The sequence below is a fragment of the Vidua macroura genome, chromosome Z, assembly GCF_024509145.1.
Source record: "Vidua macroura isolate BioBank_ID:100142 chromosome Z, ASM2450914v1, whole genome shotgun sequence".
Classification (NCBI taxonomy): Eukaryota; Metazoa; Chordata; class Aves; order Passeriformes; family Viduidae; genus Vidua; species Vidua macroura.
This window is the reverse complement of record NC_071611.1, coordinates 41,315,969-41,336,813: the sequence shown is the minus strand read 5'-3', so window position 1 is coordinate 41,336,813 and position 20,845 is coordinate 41,315,969. Positions and strand designations below refer to the sequence as shown.

Below are 20,845 nucleotides of genomic sequence, written 5' to 3'. Positions count from 1 at the left end.
TTGGCAAAACCAGGCAGATCTTAACCTCCCATTTCTTGGAGCCACAAGACCCAATATCTACAAAACTTTTCCAATACCCTGTTGAAAGCACTTTTCTTGGCATATGCTCCTTAGCATAAACCAGAAACAAATTTCCAGGCTGTCTGACCAAATATTGAATCTAACCTTTTGCAGGACTTTTCCATGCAACAGTCCTAAAGTAAGAAGGCTGGTGGGCTGGCCAGTTACATTTATAGCTGATTTTTTGGCATGGGTTTAATTTTATTGAATACAGATGTTATTCTGAGGTTTAGCTTCTAAAACTGTCTGCCTGAGAAAACAGGCACTTTCCCAGTGACTTGGTCTCAGTGGTTAGACCAAGAACTGGGCACTAAGCCATATTTATGTACGCTGAGTTTCCACTGATGAATAATTTAAAATAGTTTTCAGTGGCAGTGAAATGATAACTTGGAGCACAAATACCATTCCTTCTTTCCAGTGAATGCAATTTGCAGAAGCAGAACATTTGATTTACTTAGAAATATATTTAAAAGTTTCATGAAATGAAAAATTTCTCATCTGATATCCGTACAGCTTCACCCTCCCTTTTTTCTCATTGCTTTCAGAATCAACAGGGCATGATAAGACACGCATGCTTGGATCTACAGCCAAAAAACCCTGAGTTATGGTTTCCAGGCAAAGCTGGTGTAATGCTTGGTTTTTCTTAATTTTTTATTTATTGTGATCATCCAAGAGACTTTATTTCTATCCAGACTGTTCCAGAGACAAATGAGAGTCATGTGGTCTGCAGTGGTTGAGAACTGCTGGATTAGGAGGCCCAGCAGCAGGATCTCACAGTCCTCAGTTGGTAAAAGCCACTGAGGCAGTGTTGCCCTGTTGCATGTGGTCAGAATGGTTCTCCTTTGGTGTAGCCAGAGGACAGGAAGTTCTTGCTGATGCTGTTGGATGAGGCTCTCTGTGAAATTTATTGTGGTTTATCTTGATTTAGCCAAAGATATTGGCTATTACCAAGTAGGAAAAATTAAATTCTCGCCACTAGAAATTAGCCTCGTATTTTGGCCTTTAGGGACACTGCCTCTGAGAAAGAGGGATGCCTATGGCAGCCAAAGGCTCCATTCAGTATTGAACAGGTTCACAGTTACCTGGGGCCTTAAGAAAGGGTTATCACAGAAAACCTGCCCTTAGGTGCCACTTAGGACTGCAGTGCCTTGATTCTCATTTCTGTTCTGTTTCATGTCCCACTGCCTCACATTTCTGTGCCATCCCAGAACTGTTTTTCCTGCCATTAATGTTTCTCACATAAAAGCCATTTGGAGAGTGCATCTCTCACTGTTCTGAGAGGCTCCTTTCCTCACTGGGGCACATGCATGTGTCAGCTTTTTTTCTAAGTAATTTGAGACTCTTGAGTTCAAATCCATGTTTCAAGTGCCTCTTCCCTGGCTGCAAAGACCCTGGGGGCAATCTGAGAAAGGGGATGGCTTCTTCTCCTTCAGTGTGCCCTGGGAAGAGCAAAGGAGCTCAGGGTTTGTTCAACTGTTGCCTGCAGCACCTGGATTTCCGTTTCTGCATACAGAACAGAAAGCCACTAAGGACTTCAGAAGCTGCTGTGTGACACCGAGGCTCTCCAAAGTTTTTGTCATCTATTCCTATTTACATTAACACCATTTATTTTTTCTGTGGCACTTCTTCCAGGACTAGACTTGGAGCCCCTGAGGAGGGGATAAGGGTAGCACTTACTGTATGGCAGGAAACAGGCAAGTGTTGGGAAGTTCTGTTTTTCACAAATAGCTTTGTCTTTCATCAGCTTTGAGAATACCAGTTGTTCTCTGGAAAATTCCTGAAGAAGCACACAACACAATAGCTGAAGCCCAGCAAGTCTGAACCTCTTGAGCTCTGCTTCTGTTTTCCTCTGGGACACCAGATAAGTGACTCTGATCTCTTGGTACATTGTTCTCCCCATTGTGAAGATAAGAAAAAATTGTCTTAGGAAAGCAGTGAAGGATTAAGCGCTTTGAGGTTATTGAATGAAGCCACTGTGGTTGATCTGAATCATCCATTTGGGGCAGATGGCAGCTGATTTCAAAATGACTGATACTGTTAGATGTACCTGAAGAAGGAGAAAAGCACATTTGCCTGCTTTACGTTTGTGATTAGAGGACTTGATGAAAATAGCCTACAGACAGAGACCAAAAAATGGTGATCTGAAAAAAAGGCTTAAAAATTAGAGATGCTATGTATTTACGAGGTCATTGAAGGAAAAGGAGGAAGGCTAGCATTCAATGCATTGAACAGCTTAGACACTTGCTAATGCAAGAGTGAGCAAACAGGAGGAACTAGATATCTTAACACAACATTTAATAGGTGTAATAGACACATGCTGTGATAAACTCATTAGGCTGGAATATTAATAGAAAAGAATAAAACTAACTCTGTATGGTTAACAGAAGTTTTCCTGTTATGACTACGTGGTCTGAAATGCAGCTTGAAGAAAGAGATGAGCAAATTGCAGATCTTTTAGTAATGCTACAAGGTAATGAACACAAGCATAGAAAATCAAGAAGGGCAGTCTTTTATGAAAAAAAGAAAACAAAAATTAAAAAAAAAAGAAAAAAAGAAGTAGTTTTCTGAGAGGCAGGATATGGTGGTAAATGAAGAATTCCTTCTATGCAGAGGCAGAGCTGGAGAGAAGTGTAGAGGAACACGACCTACTCAGCTGGCACAGTTTTGGTGCAGAGGTGGGTAACTTTTTGGAGAGGAGAGGAGGTTGTTTCAGAAGTTATTCCCTCCAAAAGGGAGGGAATGGGAGGAGCTGGCTGGTCCTCTGAAAGATGGAGGGAGTATAAACAGGAATAGGTATGAAATGATGTGATGATACTTGGGAAAAAGTGACAGTATCAAATTGTTTAACATTGACTTCAAAAAAGAAACCTTCAATAAATAGGAAGAACTAATAGCTGAGACCTCATGGGAAGGAATCCTAGGGTGGGGGAAGAATTAGAGCTGTCATTTCCTTAAATAATTTATATTAAGGGCACATATATTATTAATTGATATTAAGGGCACATGTATAAGTTATCACCTTTCAGAGAAAGGCTCAGAAGGATGCGTGAAATGGTGAAATCAGAAGCTCTCCATTTGCTTCAGACAAAGGAAGGATGCCTCTAGAGGGTGCAAAACCATTTGTTTTATCCAGCACAAACAGTGTGGCAAAGGCTCAAAGTGAGAAAAGGACATAAAGGGCAATAAAAGTTATTCTGTAAGAGCTGGGGCCTCTGGGGACGCTCAGTGGAAAAAGCCTAGCAAATAAAGCTAAGAAATCAGAGGGGTTTTGTTATGGTGTGTTTGTTCGTTTTTTGTTGGTTTTGTTTTTTTTTTTCCTCTCTAGATATCTAACATAATTCTTGCCAAAAGCAGAGGAGAAATGGATAGGTTTTGGGCTGGAATAGAGGGAGAATGGGTTGACTGGATGAGTAAAGCATGCCCTGGAGCAGTTCTGCCTTTAAGAATCTGGCTCACAGGCAGGCAAAGTTCAGAAGACTGGGAAGAGAGCAAGCACAGGGAAAAAAGAAAAGCTGAGCAATTGTAGATGTATTGGCTTCACTTGAGTAAAGGTTAAAAAAATACAGCGAACCACTTCAAAGTAACTAGGAGTGTGTGTGTGGGGAAGAGAGGATTAACAGTCAGCAGTCCTGAAAAACTGCATCAAACCAAAATTAATTCTGTTTTAGTGGTAGCTGGAGGGCTATTGAAAAAGCCTCAGATAGCTGCCATGTATCTTGACTGTCACTTGTGGCATTTTTACAAGTAAGCTGGAGATACATGCTTGAGATAAAATCACAAAACCTTGAGTGCCAGATTTTTCAGAAAAAAAAGAAGACATTAATAATAGATATTGATGACTGGTAAGGAAACTTGAAAGATTCATCAGGGGTATATCCCATCCTGAGTCTGGTATTCAATATTTACTTCTACATCTTGGCTGACAGAATAAAGAACACACTTAGTATATCTGTGAATGGCACCATGCTGGCAATAGCTACAAGCACACTTAAAGATAGGATTGGAATTGACTAGTTTGAGAAATAGTCTGAAATAATTTGGATGCAGTTCAGCAAGGACACATGAAAGATTTGCATTGCCTGGCGAGGCATCTGGCTTTGCCAGAAAGGATCTGCCAAAATGGAACATAGTTTGGGAAGCCATCCTCTGTGTGCTGATGGTGCATAAGAATGTTACTTTAAATGACTCCTGGGTGAATTCTTATGCATCATGTGCATTGTCTGCAAGGAAAGTTGTATGTCCCTTGTGCCCTGGTCAGCTTTGGTAAGGCCTCAGCTGCAAACCATGACCCATTTTGGGCATCCATTCAGAATGGGCTGAACTAGCTGGGAAGCCCACTGGAGAGCACCAAGGGTGATGTTCCTTCTGATGGATTAATGCATAAGAAATGACTGAAGAAATGGGAGCTGCTTATCCTTAGGAAGGCTAGTGTAAGGCATAAATGCCTTCAGAATGTAGTAAACTTGGAATCACAGAATCACAGAATCCCTGCACAGAACAGCCCCAAGAACCACACCTTATGCCTGAGAACATTGTCCAGTGTTTCTCGTACTCTGTCAGGCTTGCTGCTCCTTGGGGAGCTGTTGCAGTGCCCTACCACCCTCTGGGTGAAGAACCTCCTCTGACACAGCTTCAGGCCATTCCCTCTGGTCCTCTCACTAGGCACCCAGAGGGAAGAGCAGTGCCTGCCCTTCCTCTTCCCCTCCCAACGAAGTTATGGACAGCGATGGGGTCTCCCCTCAGTCTACTCCTCTCCAGGCTGGACAGACCAAGTAACCTCAGAGGTTCCTCATATGGCTTCCCCTCATCTCCCTTCACCATCCACATGACCCTCCTTTAGTCTCTTTCAAATAGCTTTTATACCTTTTGTACACTGTGGTGCCCAAAACTGCACACAGGACTCAAGGTGAGGCTGCACCAGTGCAGAGCAAAGTGGGACAATCCCCTCTCTCAACTGTCTGTACTTTGCATCCTTGGCAAGTAGCACAAGGAACTTAGGGGAAGCAGAAGACCACCTTTGACCCTCCCTCACCTTTGACCCTTCACCCTCCAGGAGAAGACAAAACCTCTTGAAATTGAAGTAATGAGTTTTATGTTAGGTAATGCCGGGAAAAACTGCCGTAGGGGAAGGAGACTTCAGTCTTGGAATAGGCAGTTGAAGAACAGATGTTACTGGAGCTTTCTATGTCATTTCTGGGGAAGAGAGGCAAGACCCTGCTTTGAGGTAAAGGACAAAATTGATGACCTTTTGATATCCTTCCAGTAATTTTTGATTTCATGACAGCTGTGGGGTCATCATCAGTGGGATGATGATCAGAAATGCACCTGTGCTGGAAGAAGGGCACCAACTACAGGCTGATGGCAAAAGCTGCAGAGACTTCAGGGGGAAGAGAGGCAGCAGGGCAGGACGAGTGAGCACCACTAGTTAAGTGGGAACTCCTACCCAGAAGGTGAACAACCTGACCAGGCACTGGCATTGCAGCAAGTGGTGGGTGGAGGAGACTTGCTCCGTGGTGTTAAGAGTGCCATGGTACCAGTCCACAGTGCAGCTCCATCAATGTCACCAGCCACCCCACGTCCCTGACATGGGGCTGTTGGCACAGAGCTCCGATTCACTGTGTCACTCCCTTCTAGCAGCTCTGCTTGCACTTTCTGATGTGCCATTCACATCTGTATTGACTCTGCTTACCCTCCAGAGTGATTGATGTGTTTCCTTTTTTTTTTGCAGAGGAAGAGAGACAACTTCAAGCAAACAACCGGGATTTTAATCTGCAGTTTGAATATGCTGTAAGTAACCAGTGTATGTTGTTTCAGGCAGATGTAGTCACAGATGTAGCTGCATCTGTTTCGCGTCTCAAGTGTTTCAAAGGGGTGAACAGAATTGCATGCCAGCTATGGCTCTGGAAACCAGGCAGCACAAGCCAGATGAACCATCAGAGGTGGATTACTGCTAAATAAGCCTGAAAAATGAACAGTAGAAGGAGATCCGGTTCTAGAAAAGCATGACACACTGACTTTGCAAGCTTACAGAAAATTATTTGTGAGTCAAAGCATTTGCAGGATCAGGCTCCAAGGCCTTTCAATAGCAGAACCTGGGGGGAGTTTTCTGTGGAAATTTGTCTCCATTTAAAGTAAAACATGAAAGGAAATGTGTCAGTTCCTCAGCTTTTGCAGTGAAATCATCTCTGTCAGGAAGGTTTTGAATCTGGCCCTTGTGGCTTTCTGCCAGTTTTTCTACCAGATTCTTAACAGCCTACTTAGGTTCACTTTGTGCCATGAAATCTGTAATTCCAAAGTGCATTGTGACACAGGTTGGCTGTGTCCCAGGTCTGCCAGGCTAATTTGCCAGGGAGCCCCTTGGGCAACTTTATTTCCAAAGCTTGTGGACCATTTTCTGATGCTGTGTGCAGAGGAGGGCTAGCTCAGCCTCTAGATCCGTGCTGCCTGCCTGAAGGGACATCCCCTCTGTGAGGCCACCCTGAAGCTGCATTCTTTCAAAGTGTTTGCAGCTGCCAATTAATACCAAAGTGAATTTTGTGAATTTTTGTCCTTTGAACATCTGAATTCCAGTGGTGAAATTAATCATTCAATTACTCGGGAGCTCTTTGAATCATGTTTTGGTTTAGGAACATCACAAGTATTTTCTTGGCAAGAGGTGAAAAAACTAAGCATTTTAGAACACAATAGTTTCTTGTGATGGGGACAGTATGACTTGCCAGCAGGTTTGACTGATGGCAGCATGGTGGTTTTCAGTGGGTGGTTTTCAGCCTTGAACATGGGTTAGAGAGTCCCAAGGTCCAGAGCTGCTGCATGTGTCCTAAATATTAAATGCATGACAGTTAATATCTGTGAAGTACTATGAAGTATGAATGTCTTATCAAGACTGGTGATTTGAGACTGGGGAAGTGAACTTGATTTGCACACAACCTATCAGTAGTGCACTGCGATGGGCATTGCCACTACATATGGTTTTGTCATCTTCCACTGCATGACTGCAATGTGCAGTAGTGGGACAAGAAAGTAGGAGGGAAATGGGCAGTTATGTCAGGGTAGAGGGAACGAGCAACTCTTCTGGTTCCCCTGCCTAATTCTGTGAAAAGCCATTCAGAAAACTGACTTTGCATGACACTGCTTCCCAGCTGATTGCTTGATTGTGCCCAAGGATTTGCAAATAGCCACAATTAAGTAGACAACTTTGAGAACACTTCAGAATTTTGGTAAGTCTGTGATTAGGTGATAAAGTGAAGGCAGCCAAAAAGCCAGCTCAGTATAATATGTTAAAACTTGGCAATGAGTTTTTATAATCATGTCCCTCATTTTAGTCAGCTATGGCTCTTGATTTCTGGAGTCCTGTGTAGACTGAGGCTTAGGAAATCCAGGAAACTGCCCAAAAAGAGCCAAGACTTGAAGTGGTGAGTGGATGGTGAGGTACTAACAGACTTTAGGTAGTGGTGCAAGAACCGCCCTAACTGTACAGGACTGCACATCATGTCCTGGGCTGCTTATTTCCAATAAGTCCTTACAAAAGTTCAATTTATTAACTCCATATTACTATGGTGTATGAAAAGAACTAACCTTGCTCATAACTTACTTCACATCCTATGCTGTAGATTGCTGATGAATATGGAAATGACAAAAAGAGAGATAATCTCCTGGCATCCTCCCATAACATATCTATGATGCTCCTGAAAGTTAGCTCTTCCAGGCAAGGGTTAAATTTGAGTACCTTCCTCACATTCAGATTTGTGTCATCATGGTGGGGTTGCTCTGCTAAGCACTAGGATGTGGTTCAGGGGGAAAGGACCACTAAGACCCAAAGGAAACCCACCAATATGACAAAGTTTTAAAAGTACTTTAGACAGTGAAAGTCACAGGACTGAGTTTCAGATTTCTTAATAACTTAAGGCTACATTAGCAATAAAACCTATGGAACAGGTTCTTACAGCAAAGCTAGTTGAGGCGGTAAATGTTTCTTTAGGGTGAGGCAGTTGCTGAGAAAGGCAAATAAGGAAAAAGAAAGGGAAATGCAAGCCTAGATGTTGTGTATTGACTTACTGCTGCGGCTAGGCTTTCTGTCCCACCTGCTGTGAAGATTTGAGCCTTTCACTAAATGGACAGTTTCTATTATGTAGGCACAGATCAAAGGTACAGAAGTGTTTTGTCCTTCTTTATCACAGCAAGAACAGGGAGGTGGGAAAGTACAACCAGAGGTGGGTGTGTTGTCCCTGAATATTACTATTCCTGGTGGGACTTTGTCCCTTGCCAGTGCAAAGTCTCCAGGATATCTGTGAAAGGAGAAGAGACAAACGGATAAAGACTTGAAAACTCTATTGTGTGTGGAGTCTGACATCAGCTCTGGCAGCTGCTGAAAGGTGGCCCTCCTGGTATGAAGCAAGACTCCCAAATTGCCCAAACCAGCTTCGCAGGAAGCTGGTGCTGCACCGTGGAAAGCCATGTCTGCCAGTGCATGCAAGGGCATGTCCACCTCCATCACTCTACGACTTGCAGGAGATTTCAGAAGGTAAATTCCCTCCCCAAGCTGTCAAAAAATACAGGAGATGCTAAACTGCAGTGTGTCCATGCCTGCCACACTTCTCCAGCCATGAAGCCTCAGTAGTTGAGCAGAAGGCTTAGAAAAATTAAACAAACTTTAAAACAAAGTGCTGTGCAGTTAACTGGAAGGGCTGACTGTGAAGGTGTGTACACTACCCACCAGCTCACAAAATTAGTTAGGAATGACTCAGAAACCAAGTTTGAATGAGTGGCATGAAAAGGCACTTAGAGCAGCAGAGAAGAGGGCTCAATATAGGTCAGTAAAAATGAAAAGTCAAGTCCTAATCCTGTGTTTATTCACAATGCAGAGAGAAAGATCCTTCCTGAATTCAGGAAGAGGTTTGTTCTGTATAAAGACTGAAATAAAGTGGAAAGCAGGGTGGCAGATGTAGTATAGCAAGGTTTAAGGCCTTTAATCAACTTAATCTGTCTGCACTCACCCCAACACAGCTACAGAGGGGACAGCCTCTGTGTGTCCACCATGATGGGCTCTCCATCAACACTCTGGAGAGGAAAATCTCTTCTGAAGGCTTTTAGTATTTGCTCTGATCCTAGTTACTTTTTTAATTCTTTGCTTTCACGTTGGAATTTAACTCAGCTGCACTGGGACGTCATGAAGGGCTGCGAAAACAATTTTGAAATTGGCTTTCAGACAATAGGAAAGGAAATGCAAGGCCTGTGAGTCAATGACAAATTTCATCTTGGATCAGGACCCAGGGTCAAACCAGCATTCTTTCATCAGGACCAGCAGCAAGGGGGCTGCTTGGACTCGGGTCACCTGATGAAGTCTCTAGTGAAATAGGAGGGATGTGTATAACTTCCTATAGGCAATACACATTGCCTGGGCTGGATCAGCAGCTGGGTTCTTATCTGTTTGAAATTTAATTGGAGAGCAGGGAGCTCTGGTAGTGGCTCAGACTCTGCTCTACCTCCTGTGCTTGTATTCTTTGATCTCAGAAGGCTGCCTGGTGTGTGATCCTCAAGGACCTTATCGGCATGGTCACGGTTGTGGCACCAGCTGCCCTCTCTTCCTGTCTCAACCTGCAAATGTTTCCCAGTGTCCCTCATGCTCAAGGTGGGAGTGTGGTCTGATGAAGTGAAAAGTGGTCTCAATGGTCCCTGAAGGAATAGGTACAGCAGCAACCTGCACTGCTCTTTAGTAAGGTGTAAGTTGGATCCATCCAAAGAGCACTTGAGGCACTGTCAGGGAGCAGCCTGAGTGGGGCTGTACTTTGAGAGGAGGCAAGCTGGAAGTGGAGGTGATCCGAGTTCAGGCAGAGCTCTCGCTGACCAGGGTACAGTCCTGCAGCATCTGCCTGGCAGGGACAGGGCAGGATGCTGGTGATGGGGTCCATCCTGATCATTCCAGACAAGGTGAGGTGATGAACCAGGTCCAGGGCCCTCTTAGGGAGCCCAGGCAGAAGTGGGCTGAATACAAATCTATACCAGAGGTCCAAGGTCCATCAAGGAAGTAGAACTGGATAGATATATCTGGAAAACTAGGACAGATGACAGTCTGGAGATGGGGACTTCTACAACATATCTCAGGTGAGGATAGAAGGCTCATGGTTGAGCTTAAGTGAACTCCTGAGTTTTGGACAGGGGTTGTGGCTGGACACACCAGGTGAGGTCGAGGTCCTCAAGGCATATCAGGCCCCTGAGAAGCACCTAAATATTGAGTTGTGCCAGATGTGGTCTTCAGTGAAGTCCAGTAGACTCCTTTGGATCAAGTCTTCCACTCTTCATCAGATTAAGTCAAATGGAGAGAATACTCCAACTGCACTGGTTGGGAGTCTTGTTGTGTGAGACCATAACGAAAACAGTGGTTTGGAGTTTGGCTCCTTTGCACCACTCAGTGGTGCTCTGCCCTCTCCTTCTTTCCTGCTTCCTGCCAGGCAGCAGCTTCAGGTACTGAGCCAAACCAGAGGAGAGCACAGTGTTGTCGAAGGGGATGCCTAAGAGACAAGACTTTTAGGTTATTGTGCTTGGCTTGTCTGTGAGCAATGGCATGAGGATGTCAAGCCATGTGTCATCCCTTGCACCACCATGACAAGGACACTCACCACACTGATGATTAACTGCTCATTAATGGGGTGACACCAGACTGAAGGAACAACATAGGAAAACACAACCACTGATCATGCTTTCCTGCAGATTTTCATGGCATACCCAACATGTGATGAGATCCTGGAACTCACTTCATTAGTACTGTCAAGAGATGGTCAAGGGGTTGCATATGTAAGACATTCCTCTCCCTTTTCTGTTTAAGGGAAGGAAAAAGGGAGGGGCGGGGGGGCAGGGGAGGGGGAGGAAGGAAAAGGGAAGAAAAGAGAACTGTACTTTGGAAAATTGGCATTTTTATTTCTAGTGTTTGGCCAGTCTGTTACTCCTGGGAGTTTACTTTTTTACAGGGACTTTTACAGGGACCAGATTAACACCACCACATCCTTTTGGCTTTTTTCAGTCTTCTCTTGAGCTAGGGCTGCTGCCTACCATCAGGAATAAGTCAGTGGACTTGGGAGTCTTAAAACTGATCTGGTCTGACTGTTCTGTACTCCCTGTGAAAAAAAAAAAAGTCTTGGTGGTACCATATGTGCTGTTACATGAGTTTATTAAAATTTTTCATGAGAACATTCACAGCCCTATAGTCACATTTCTGCTTATGGCTTCTGTGTTCTTTGCAAGGCACTGCTACAGTTAAATGGAGTGCCATGGAATTGCACATCTGCCATCTCCTTGGTAAGGCTTTACCAAAACACCTGGAAAAGACATTTCTGCTGCTCAGCTGTTCCATTGGTCTGTGCTACATAAGTACCAGCGGAATTGCCAAGTGTTGTGGCATAACACCTCCCTGTGGGGTCACCAAAGTCTTGCTAAAATTTACTTATGGCTAGGTTGTCCAGCTGCTGGGAAGTATTATGTCACTGATCCAGGGGTTTAAATTCAGAGGGTCAACACCTTGCCATACCCTTTAGCGCTTGTAATCTAGCCACAAAAACATCAGTGTCGCTTATTTCTAGTGACTTTTATGGCAAGGAGATTATTTGTTTGCTCAGCGATCTAAGGTAGGAGCCATCTGCTGAGTTTTGCTTGCTGTTGGACGTCACAGGCGGGCTTCTGAAAACACCCCCAAAGTAACAGCTCATCTGCCAGATCTGGACTTGTGTAACTGTGGAGAGATGAGCACTATTCTTAGGGACAGCATTTCGGTGGAGTCACACCTCCAGGAGGTGTGAATCTAGCCCCTGAAAAGAGCAGATGAGAATAATCCCTCACCCACAGACAACATTGCTCTGATGTCAAGCTTCACATCTGGAGAGCTTCAGGCTGACTGTGGGTAACCATGTTCAGACCTGCTCATTTAGGACACAGGTGCATGCAGGGACTGCCCTTGGACAACCAGAGGTCTAGGGCAGATCAGAGAGTAAATGCAAAGCTCCCCATCCCCATCTTTGTGCTTAGCCCATAGAGCTGGTCTTCTTAGCTGTTGGTTTTCATGAATCTATAGGAAAACCAGAAGTTTCAGTAAGGCCTCTCAATACCTAATTGCTATTACAAAGATTATTCTTCTCCATTACTTTTTTTCTATGGGAGTCTCCCCTGCTGAAGGCAGAGTGTGGGGACCGTGAGGCAGATGATATGTTAGAAGCATTGCTTGTGAAATGATGGCTGCATGTGGACTATTTAATGCACTGCAGTGATGCAGCCTCCCATAGGACCCCTCCCACCCCAGAGTCAGGTTCTGGTCCAGCTCTAAAGAGTAACAGGGTTTGATGATGTTAAGCATCACAGAATAGGATAAGATCAAGAGCAGAGGCCAGCTGAGATTTCCTTGCAGCTGGCCAAGAGCCTGAGCTGTCAAAGCACACAGCCCTGTAGTATTGCCTGAAAACATAATCTATACCTGAGAGAATTGGGTTTGTTCAGCCTGGAGAAGAGAAGGCTTCAGGGTGACCTAGCTGTGGCCTTCTGGTACCTGAAGGGAGCCCATAAGAATGATGGAGAGGGACTTTTTACAAGGGTATGTAGCAGACAGGGCAAAGGAATGGCTTCAAACTTAGGGTGGGTTTAGATTAGATACTGGGAAGAAATTCTTTACTATGAGGGTGTTGAGGCCCTGGCACAGGTTGCCCAGAGAAGCTGTGGGTGCCTGATCCCTGGAAGTGTTCAAAGCCAGACTGGAGCAACCTGGTCTGGTGGGAGGTGTCCCTGCCCATGGCAGGGATAGTTGGAATGAGATGATCTTTAAGATCCCTTCCAATCCAAACCATTCTATATTGCTATGACTATAAGATACCTTGCACAGTGTTTCATATATATCTGTGATGTGGAAATGCAGAGTTTTGATTTGGAAAGGCTGAAGTTTTCTCTAGTTTATCATTATAATTTGCTATTGATATGTCTTTAGTCCCTGAGGTCCATGAACAAGTTATATGTTGAATTAGAAATATTTATAGTAATTACAGGTTCTTTTTTTTTTCCTGGTAATTAATCTTATTTATAGATTCTAGAATAATGAGAAGATCCATGATAATACTCCCTGTCCTTATCCTCAGGTCTAAAGTTCCCTAGTGTCCCAAAAGACGCTGTGTGCCCAACAATATCATGATCCTGAACAACTATGGAGAAAACACTAGTTATCCAGATTCTTGCAGTTAAGCATCTGGAAGCTGTTATGTCTGGGGTTTTTACCATGCCTAATGGCAATAGGAAATAAAATGAATGGCTGTGCTTCATTCAGTGATTTTCCTGACGTAATTAATGGATAGAAATAGAAGGCAGGAATTGAAATAAACCACTCCCAGTCTTTTCTTATTCCCTTCTGAGATTTTTTCAGGCAAAGATCTATAAACTTTATCTGAATGTTTACTGAGTAGTTTTTCCCATGTTATATGCAACCCTCTGAAATCTGTTGACGCACAAAGGTCAAGTCCCCTGCATTTACTTTTTCCTGCAGCAATAATCTTCTGTTTTTTCTTTAAATAATTGGTCATAATGCTTGTCCTCAGAATAGTGGGCAGATTTCTTTATTTAGATCTAGATTTTATAGAAAATCTGCTAGATTGTATGCCTGATGGGCACAGTCTTGTGAAGCAATTTAGTTCCTAGCATGCTGGGTATGCAGAGGATGCTGTTTTTCCATTGCTTCTGTTTCAGCAGTGTCCATAGAGCTTGTCCACGACACATACCCCACGGTTAAGGATTTTGAAATAAACCAAATTTAACTACACGTCATGGCATAGACAGAGTTAGCCACACTTGCAGGTAGCTGCATGATACCAGGAGACAGGCAATATTGTCTGTATGATGATCACTGATAAATATATTTTCTTTCTGGAGTGCAATCAACAGGAGGATTTGGCTAGCTCTTCTATGAAGGCTGTTTTAATTTCTGCCCTTTTAGAGTTTTACTCATTTGACTTATCCAAGGGATAAAACATGATTTTAATGCTGAAAAACATACGCTGTACTCTATGTCTGAAGGTAGAGAAATCTAGTAACTGCCTAGACTCGAATAGCTTCCCCCACACATACCTTTCAGTGGTAACCTGAAATAATTGGTTTAGTGTTGGAAACATGCTGATGCATGTCAGTGTAGATGTCAAGATCCCGGATTAATGCATGGATAAGAAGTGGGCTGTTATTCATACTTAGTAGCTTCTGTCCTCCCACCAGCTTAGCAATAGCTAAAGGCTATTACAAATACCACAATCAACATTTTCTCTGCTGTTGAACCAGCATATTTATTATGGAATTCAGGTGTGCTTCATATCTGCCTCCTTGTGCTGTCATACCTTAGGTTCCCTGGAAGGGGGTTAATGGGCATTGTCTGGAGAGCAGAAGCTCTCCAGGGGGAAAAATTTAAGATGTTCTCACAACAAGGGGGATTCATTCTTCCAGAACTAAACCTGGACAAGGGCTTGTTAAACATCATATGAAAAGATGGTCTAGCACACCTAAAAACTAAAGGGACAGCAGCAGCTGGTGGGTCAGTAGGATGCATTGAACCTGTCTGGCTGGTGGCACATATTGGACCAGATTACTCTCATCTTTGGGGAAAGAAAATACCCCATTCTGCAATATCAAGCTTAGGTCTTTCTGTGGTTTGCAAAAGATAGACTGGGGAGCAACCACTTCTTGTGGGTGGAGGGGCCATCCGAAATTAGAAAAGGAAACTGGAAATAGGGAACAGAGCTGCAGCTCACTGACTGAAATAGTGAGTTCTTGTATAACTGACTGTTTGCACAACGCCACATCCTAGAGATTTTTGTGGAATAGAAACAAGCCACCTGTTGAAGCTGCTGAGCTGAAAGTTTGCTGAATGAACTGAAAAGGATAATAATAATGTCATATTCTGCTCCTGGGAGGACATATGCCTCCAGTAGGGTTGTCCAGCCAGGGTTTTACAAAGCATCAGACAAGCTACAGATGGTTGATCTGTCATATGTTTTCCAACCCTGCTTTGTAGATGCTAACAGCAAAATTGTTGTCTTCTGGTTACAAGTCTCAATTTTCTTTGTGCACTGTGTAAGTAAGAAGACTATTAATAAAGGGAAGATGTTGTGAGCAACTACATACAAGTTTATCTACCTGCAACAGCACTGGCATAAGCCGGGCATCATGTTTTCACCCATTCGAAGAAGAAGTCTCTGTTTATCCAGACTTGGCATGATTGTGTGGGGGAAAAGGAAATGCTTTTTGAGCTGCTGTTGGGAACAATGCTATTGCTAAATATAAGCAAGTAAGACACAGTAGAAATGTGTTGTGCTGTAATTTTGTTTCCTGTTTTACCAATCCTACTTATTTTCATTTTTCTCCCTACAGAACAATTCAATTAAAACATCGAAATACAATTTCTTCACTTTCCTGCCTCTCAACCTGTTTGAGCAGTTTCAGCGAATAGCCAATGCTTACTTCCTTTTCTTGCTGATTTTGCAGGTATGAAATCACTGTGCTGTTTCCAGCAGATTGTTCTCTGTTATCAAAGCCAGTCTATGTTTGACAGGTGTAATGAAGTGCAAGCTGGTTCCTGGTGTGAATTAGCATCTTAGTATAATCTTACAGCACATAGAAAGTAGGGCAGAAAAAAGCAATTTTCTCTTTTACCTTTGGATATGAGGGTTTGAACTAAATGAAGGAGAAAAGTTAATTCATTTTCAACAAATTGTGCAACTTTTTCATGCCCTGCCCTACTATCCCTTTGTGTATACCTTTGAATGCTCCTGGCTGTCCTCAGATTTGCATTACTTATTCATCCTGTAGTATAAAGCTAAGTTATCTCTTACCCATAGATTTTAAGGTGAATTTCACAAAGGAAAACAGTAAGGACGCCATATTTGTAACATGTGGTGTTTCCCTGGGAAGGAAGGAGTTAACATCAGGAAGGCTTAAGGTTGTGGCTAGTTTGCATAAAGCTGGAGATTGCTGTTCCCTTCTCCAGGGTGAGGAAGGTGTCCAGTATGGAGTATGCCAGACACTGGCAGCACTGTTGAACCCTGTGGATTGCAATGGCATTGTGTTGCACTTTGCTCATCACTGTCGCTAATGATACCCTGAAAGCTGAACGCACTGGATAAATTGATATCAGGATTTCTGCCCTTTTGCACCTTGCCGAGTACTCTGCCATTGTTGAGTTATATCAGAATACACGTTACCAAAAGAAGGGTATAATTTTGATCATGTGTCAAGCTTAATGTTTTAAAGTTGATCATTTCACTGCACACAAATTTGCAAAATAATCCATTTCAAATGCTTTTTTAAAATAATTTCAGCTCAAAAAAGCATAGGTGAAATGTGAGTAAGCCTTCAACAAACCACATATGATCTTTTTTGCTTATTTACAGGGAATGAATTTTTGAAATTACAGTGCATCTATATTTTTCAAGAGAAGGTGCCTTTTCAGCTGAGTTGAGAGCACAGTTCCTGTGTTGTTGTACTGCACTCTAGCTGTTTGTCTGTCAAATTCATGTAATTTCAAAGTATTTGTCTCATATTATTCCACTGTGTGTTTTGCTAGGCCATCTAGGGTTGACTATACATAAAAGCACACAGCCTTTTCTTTACATCAAGGTAGCCTAAAGAGGGCAGGCATTAGTCTGCATATTCCTCACTCCATCCCTGTGGGACTATTCCTGCATCAAGTGTGGATGTGATGGGCAGGCTGTGGGGACTGTGTCTCCCCCTCCTTTGGCACAGACCAGTGGGACATGTGTTTTCCAAGGCAGGTGAGAAGGCAGTAGTTGCAGCCTGTACAGCTGAGCAGGGCTATGGTGCCTGTAGGATCTGGGCTATGACAGTGCATAAATATCAACTTCAGAACGCACGTGGAGTTGACACTTCCCAGATCCAAACTGAGGGACACACTAATTCTGGTTTCACATTGCTTCCATCCCTGGTGCTGCACTTCTAGAGGAAGGGGAGAATTGTGTGGGAGTGAGACATGTCCCTCTTCATGACTGACGGCCTAAGAGAATCACCCTCAACTCTTTGGTCCTCTCACTGTTAAAGATGTAGGAAACAAAAGTGGCTGTGCTGCTCTTGGGAGAGCAAGGTCAGCCCTGGCAACAGCTTGCATTGTCCATTGATGCAAAATTTGCTTCAGCAAAATGCAAGAAGTTACTGAAACAAAGAACAGAAGCTTTTGAGGGCTCTGCACAGCTAGTTTTGCTCAGATAGCTCTTGAGTCCCTCACAGGGGGCTTGCCCATCTCCGTACTTCCAAAGAAATACCCTGGGGATTTGGCAATCCTAATTATGCAAACAACAATAAAGAACAACCCACTACACTTTCTGACAGCTCCATTTTTCTAACTTAAATTACAGCTTGATTTGTAAGGAAAACATGGGTTCCCTGGCTCTCCCACCTTTTGAGGGGGTGGAGGGTCACATATCAGGGATGGAGCTACATTTCTGTCTTTATTCTATATTCAGATATCATAGAAAAATGTTGTCTGCAGCTTGATTAGGAAGCAGTGGTTTTCTGAACTGGCAGGAAATGTCAACTCAGATATTTTCTTCCTACAGCTGATACCTCAGATTTCCTCACTGGCCTGGTTTACAACAGTGGTGCCCCTGGTGCTTGTGCTGGCTGTATCAGGAGTCAAGGATGCCATTGATGATTTTGTAAGTTCTGTATTTCTGACCTGTACTTCAGAATTGGCCTGTGATTCTTCAGCACAGTAACTGAAATAAACTGCTTAAACAAAGTAGTGGCAGGCACTCAGATGGGGTCTGAAATTAAGTCCCTAAAATCTATAGTTTGTTACTGAAACAGGAGCTAGAATTTCCAAGTTTCTGAACAGCTCAGCAGCTCCATTGGCTTTCTCTGAAACTGCTCAGCATGTCTGAAAATGTGATCACTCATAGATATGTCTGGATGCAGGTACAGAAATCTTTTCTTAGGTTTCCACTTTGGAGAACTTATCCTCTGTCATCTAGTACAATTTAGGGGGAAAACAAATTTGGTAGGAAGCAAGTGCTTAACCCACTTGTGATTTTTCAAACTTGCTCTGATTTGGCCAAAGGCTGCTGCCATCAGAGCTAATGGACAAAATCCTAATTGACTTCACAGAGTGATATTAGAGCTGAGTTTGGCATCTGATTTTCTCTCATTATTAAAATGATTTTGATGTTCAATGGAGCAATGCCAAAACATCAGTGGCTACTTTCCATATAAGAGCAGAGGAATGAATTTCTCTGGTGTTTACAGACTGAGGTGGGTGGGAACAATGCCAACTGAGTCAGGGCTAAAGTGACATGTAAGGCTCTACCCTCCTCCTTCTCTCCAAGAGCAAGCCCAGTGTTGCCTGTTGCCCTTTGCAGTCTGGTTATGCTCTGTGTCGCTGCCGTAAACATGTGCTGAACACTGACTCAGTTGTGACCCTAATCTGCCTGACCCATTCAGCCAGCTGGGTGGAAACCTAAAATGTTAATGAACTGCCTGTGGCTCCTGTGTGTTTGGTTTCCTGGAAACGCCTTTTAACCTTCTGATCCAATTTTCAGAATCGACACAAAAGCGACAAACACGTCAACAACCGCCCAGTCCAGGTCCTGATCAATGGCATGTAAGTCATTTTTGCTGTAGTTCTCAAAGAAAAAGCATTTTATTAGTAAATATTTTTGATTTTTTTTTGTGTGTGTGTGTGATTCTCAAGGATCACTAAACAATTTAAAATTGAATTGTGTTTCATACCACTACTTCATCATGCAGTTTTGGACTATGTGTCTGATTAACAAACCCTAGACACAGTACCAGAATCTGTGCAGACATTATGGCTGTGACCTTGTGCTGACAAAAACTAAACTATTTTTCTGTTCCTGGGTGTTTATGTTTAAGTAAGAATTTCAGAGTCTTGTATTACTTTACTCCTTACCCCACAAGTAACATGCAAAGCTATCTTCTGGATCCATTTATACTCCTAGCATTTATTTTGCATTAAGCAAAACTAGGCATTATCAACAAGATATTTCAAATTAAGAAGCTGGAATAGCTCCTTCATACACTTCATTATACTTTGAGTGTGTTTAGCACTTCTGGCTTAGATGTACCCAAAACATTTCAGCTGTGTGCTTTGGACATTGTATTGCTAGCACTGTTCTTTCCTGCAGAAAAAGTAGCAGAGGCTTTGGCTTTCATGGCAGACAGATGTGATTGCAGCTCTGTGGAGTCCAACTATACATAGGACACAGCTGGGAAGTATTTTGTGACTTTTTTCCACACTATAGATAGCAGTACATTGCGTAAACTCCAACAGATGATTAAACAGTTAAAAATGTAAGTGGAAAATGAAGACTAGGGACATGTTTTTTTGTGCTCTCTGCTAAATAAACCAGTTTCTTAGTTTACTGTGTATTAGTTACTGTGTCTAGGAAACAAATTTTGACACAGAAATTTTATAATGTTTTGCCTTTTTCAAAACCCGGAAACCACAGATCCTGTCCTGCTCTAACCAACACTGAATAAGCAAGATTGAACTGAGTTCAAGCTTGAGCTCCCAGTCCTGCTTTGAGACTGATCTTTTCTCACCTCTAGAATTTTCACGTACAACTATCTTGGCTGTGTTGGTGCTTGCAGTTTAGCTAGCTTCCTGTGTGCTCATCTGGCTTAATGCTGTGAAGACCGCTGAAAACATGGCTCAGACAGGCAAATGCACAGCCAAAGCACCTGTGCGGCCCTTCCTGAAAGCTGGTTACTCTTGCCCTTAGCACCACTCTGAAAACCTTACACAGTCTGCAGTTTTCCCAGATGAAGTCTCTCACACAAAGCAGAGAGGGTTTTTTGAGGCAATGTGACCCTTTAAGAGAAGGAAGGAAGGGAGTAGTTACTGCAGAGACAAGGACAAGGATAGTGCACATGGACTGTACTACTGTTGTGGGGCTTGGTCTCAACCCACCATGGGTCAGCCCAACCACTGCTTTTATTGATTTTTACTTTTTTTTTTTTTTTTTTTTACTATGGTGGTCCTCCAGCTTAGTATGGATCAGGACACATCATGGCAGACCCTGCTCCCAAGTCCTGATGGCACCTACGGTCTGGCTCCAGGAGCAGAGCTAAGTTCCCTGCTTTCCCAAGCAGCATTTGCTATATGTGCTTACTTACTAGAGTTTTCCTTGCAGGTTAAAGGAACAAAAATGGATGAATGTCCAAGTGGGGGATATAATAAAACTAGAAAACAACAACTTTGTGACAGTGAGTACCATTTGTCTCTATCTTGATCACAGTTAATCTCTGCCACTCTTATCACAAGAGTGATAAGAGAAAATCAGTCATAGTGATGATGTGGCAGTAGCCACAAGCAGCACTGCTCCGCAATGCCTACTGCCTGTGTGAATTCATGCCAAGTCTGTTTGTCTCTCTGTGCTCAGGCTGATCTCCTTTTGCTGTCGAGCAGTGAGCCACACAGCCTGACGTACATCGAGACAGCTGAGCTGGATGGGTGAGTGAGCTTGGCCTTGGCATGCAACCACTGCCACCACTGCAAAGCCACATTCCTGGTGACCCTGGGTGCTGTAGGCATACCTGCAATAGCTTTGGTAGCAAGAGTTTCATAGCATGTAGAATAAACTTTGGGTAGGTATCTTGAAAGTAACGTCTTCTGGTGGATACTTTTGCTTCTTGAGTGCAAATGTCATGTGAGGAGGGGACTTTACTTTTCAGTGACAGCACTTCTAACACTGAGAGTTACTTAGACACATGTCCCTGCAATATCCCCAGAAGAAGCTGCTGCTTTTCT

The 20,845-nt window shown here is 43.2% G+C and overlaps 1 protein-coding gene across 3 annotated transcripts in view; it reads left to right on the top strand.

The window, feature by feature from the left end:
• The window catches only part of LOC128822208 (phospholipid-transporting ATPase ID-like), a 73,877-nt gene that overhangs the window by 14,098 nt on the left and 38,934 nt on the right, over positions 1–20,845 (top strand). For all 3 annotated transcript variants that reach the window (XM_054003849.1, XM_054003850.1, XM_054003848.1), the window contains 6 exons: positions 5,789–5,847; positions 15,439–15,552; positions 17,637–17,735; positions 18,615–18,676; positions 20,229–20,301; positions 20,478–20,548. In XM_054003849.1, coding sequence (XP_053859824.1) covers positions 5,789–5,847; positions 15,439–15,552; positions 17,637–17,735; positions 18,615–18,676; positions 20,229–20,301; positions 20,478–20,548 — 478 coding nt within the window. The remainder of the gene's footprint in view (positions 1–5,788; positions 5,848–15,438; positions 15,553–17,636; positions 17,736–18,614; positions 18,677–20,228; positions 20,302–20,477; positions 20,549–20,845) is intronic.